The following is a 3,067-nucleotide window of genomic DNA, read 5'->3' as shown; positions in this document are numbered from 1 at the left end:
ACACCTGGCCCTTTTCATGTACTTATTGCCACCTGTGTATCTTTGGGAAAATGTCTAAGTTCTTTTCCTGTTTTTAAATTGGATTTTTGTTGTTATTATTTACATTCTTTAACACATGTTTTGGTACTAATATTTATAGACTTATCTTGGTATTATACCTTAAAGAATAATTGGGTATGCATAAGGTGTGCATGTATTCAGCTTTAGTAGATAGTGCTACACATTTTCTTTTTTTTTTTTTTTGTTTGTGTATACATGTAATTAGAATACTTTAATACTAAATGAAGAATAAAAAAGAATAATGATATAATAAAATAAATAATATATTAATAAGGAAGAATAAGGAAAAGACTAAAGAACCCCCTATATCACTTGAGGTTTTATATGAACACATTAGAATTGCAGGGGAAAAAAATCGACATGGCATACAGATACAAAGTATATGTCAGACACCTATTCTAAATGCTTGATTTCTCCTGCACTTCGAAATGTCATTATTCTTATTAATACTACTACTTCACAATGTCCATGCTCTCCAAACAGTAGCCAGACCATCTTAAAAATTTATATTATACTATATCACTCATCTGCTAAAATCTCTCAAATGGCTATCTTGCCTAGTAAAGCCCAAAGTACTTACAATGACCTCCAAGGCCCTACATGATCAATACATACTACTCATCCAGTCCCAAACCATCTCATTATTTTTTCTCCAAACTTTTTACCTTTCTCCTTACTTTACTCTAGTCCTATTGACCTTTTGATTGTTCTTGTAAATGGCCTCATGCCATACAGCTCTGACCTTTGGGCCTGTGGACTTACTGTTACCTCTGCCTGAAATGTTCTCTCAGATACCCACAATGCTTGGTCTCTTAGTTCTTTAAGGACTCTCCTGAAATGCCACCTTTCCAAGGAGACCTCTGACCATTTTTCATAAAATAATGATGCCCTTCAAACATTCTCTAACACCCTTAGTGTTTTTTTTTTTTCCTCCATGGTGCTCATTTTATTTACATTCATGCATGTATTCTGTCTTCCATAGCTCTTCAAGGATATGGACTGTTTTGTGCACTGCTGAATCCTGTCACTGAAAGCAGTGACTGGCATGGAGGAAGCACTTAAAAGTTTGTTGAATCGTGTTTCCATCCTGATTTGTAAAAAAAAAAAAAAAAAAAAAATTCCTTATAATATCTGTATGGGAAAAGCTAAACAGGGACCTGAAGCTTCTGGAAATGTGTATCTGCCCATGGATTTACCTTAGAGGCTCCCAGCAAGTAGTTCCACTTTAGGTCTATACTCCATCCTGCCAGGATGTGAAACAAAAGGTGAATCCAGTCAATATAAGCTCTTCTATTGTACTTAGGAACCTAATTGACAGCACAGAATCCCTTCTTCTCATTTCATCTCAAGGCTCTCTTTTCTGACAAAAAGTTCAGGGGCCTCTAGAATATACACTGACTACATTTCAGGCTTGGAATGAGCCCACACTAAATTTCTATGAGTTACAGATAAAAACCAGAATAGAAAGCCTCTTAATCACAGAGTAGAAGCTTTTATTTCAGTGATCAAAAGAATGCAGTCAATTGAACCTATAATGATTAACATCAGGCATGCACCTCTACCTGAAACTGCTGTTAGTTTTTGACTAGCATAAATCTTTATAATTTTTTTAGGCAATTTTTTTTTACCCTGATATACAGGGTAACTTAACCTCTTTCTATGCTATCTAATAATGAGAATTATGTTCACTGGTTAGATTCCTTTATAATTAAAGGTCTTTAGATCCTCAATTGCCTGGTCTACCTTGAGACCATACTTTCGATATATTTAAATAATCATAGGGAAGGGAGACAACCTAGAAAGCTGAAGTGTAACTGAATAAACACTCCATAGGGTTTTTTTTCCAGCACTAATAGTCAAATATTACATAAGAAGACCCAGAGTTAAGTGCCAAATTATTATTCTCCCACTACTGCCTTTATGAAATATCTCCCCCAAAATGTGAAATGAAGTCACACAAATAAGAGATTTTACCTGTGTGGTCCCACCATCAAATTATAGAAAGCAGTTCCACTATCAAAATCATAGGAAGCAGTTAAGGGGACCTTGAGAAAAGCACAGTCCCACATACAGTAATATGCATATAATAATTTTCCATCTGTCAATTATTTTCACAAGATTAGCATTAAAAAACATAACGAAGTACATATATGACCCTCAAACCCCACACCAGAAAATTGGTCTTTGTTCGTTATCAGATGACAAGATGTCCAAGTGGGACAAAATGTGGGAGCCAGTCAATTCCCCATAGCCATTTCTTCAACCATCCCTTCAACAGCTGTTCCTTTTCTTGAACTACCTTCTTTTTCCAAAAAGGTAATGCTGAGATCAGTCAGAAAGGCTTTCTGAGAAGACTGGCTTGGATTTCTGGGTCTGTTCCAGTCGATTCAAGATGAATTGGCTTGTATCAATGAATCGCTCAACGCAGTTCACAAAACAGGCCTCAGCCCGACTGTCCAACTTTGGCCCAGGCTTGTCCATGCACTTCTCCCAACAAAGTTCAGTCATCTGGTGCACCAGCTGCTGAAAGCGCTGCTTCTGAGTTTCCACCTCGATGAAATGCTGCAACTGTGGGTCCACTGCGCCCAAACCCGCCGCGGAGGAGGACCAGGAAGAATCCATCCCAGCGCGACCACGCGTGCAGAGACGGACTCCACACCAACTCACCGACCTTCACTACTACACATTTTCTAAAGTGGTTTTATCGGTTTACATGGTCACCAGTTTTGCATGAGATTAGTCATTGCTCTGCACATCCTTATTAAAACTTGGTGCCGAAATTCATTTGTTGAAATGCTAACCTATGACATGGATATTAAAAGATGAGGCCTTTGATAAGTGATTCGGTCAAGAGGGTGCAACTGTTAAAAATACCAAGGTGCCTCAGCAAGGCAACATTTACTTCTGCCGAAGGGTGTGCTACTGAACTAAGTCTAGCAAGCAAACACACTTGGGTGGGCAGACTGCCTCTTTTTATCCCGAATGTGAGGCTGCCCTTTGCTCTGAT

At 38.1% G+C, this 3,067-nt stretch overlaps 1 protein-coding gene across 1 annotated transcript; it reads right to left on the bottom strand.

Annotated features, from left to right (window-relative positions):
• Positions 1–1,532: 1,532 nt before the first annotated feature.
• Positions 1,533–2,732, bottom strand: LOC107153813 (mitochondrial import inner membrane translocase subunit Tim8 A-like). The gene has a single exon (XM_048809416.1). It carries the CDS (start codon positions 2,680–2,682, stop codon positions 2,389–2,391), a length of 294 nt encoding a protein of 97 aa, XP_048665373.1. The 5' UTR covers positions 2,683–2,732; the 3' UTR covers positions 1,533–2,388.
• Positions 2,733–3,067: the final 335 nt, after the last annotated feature.

This window comes from Marmota marmota, unplaced genomic scaffold (genome assembly GCF_001458135.2).
Source record: "Marmota marmota marmota unplaced genomic scaffold, marMar, whole genome shotgun sequence".
Classification (NCBI taxonomy): domain Eukaryota; kingdom Metazoa; phylum Chordata; class Mammalia; order Rodentia; family Sciuridae; genus Marmota; species Marmota marmota.
This window is presented reverse-complemented; position numbering and strand designations above follow the sequence as displayed.

Bases quoted from the DNA above. Each gene is read 5' to 3' on its own strand.
- LOC107153813 (XM_048809416.1), bottom strand. From the start codon at position 2,682: ATGGATTCTTCCTGGTCCTCCTCCGCGGCGGGTTTGGGCGCAGTGGAC.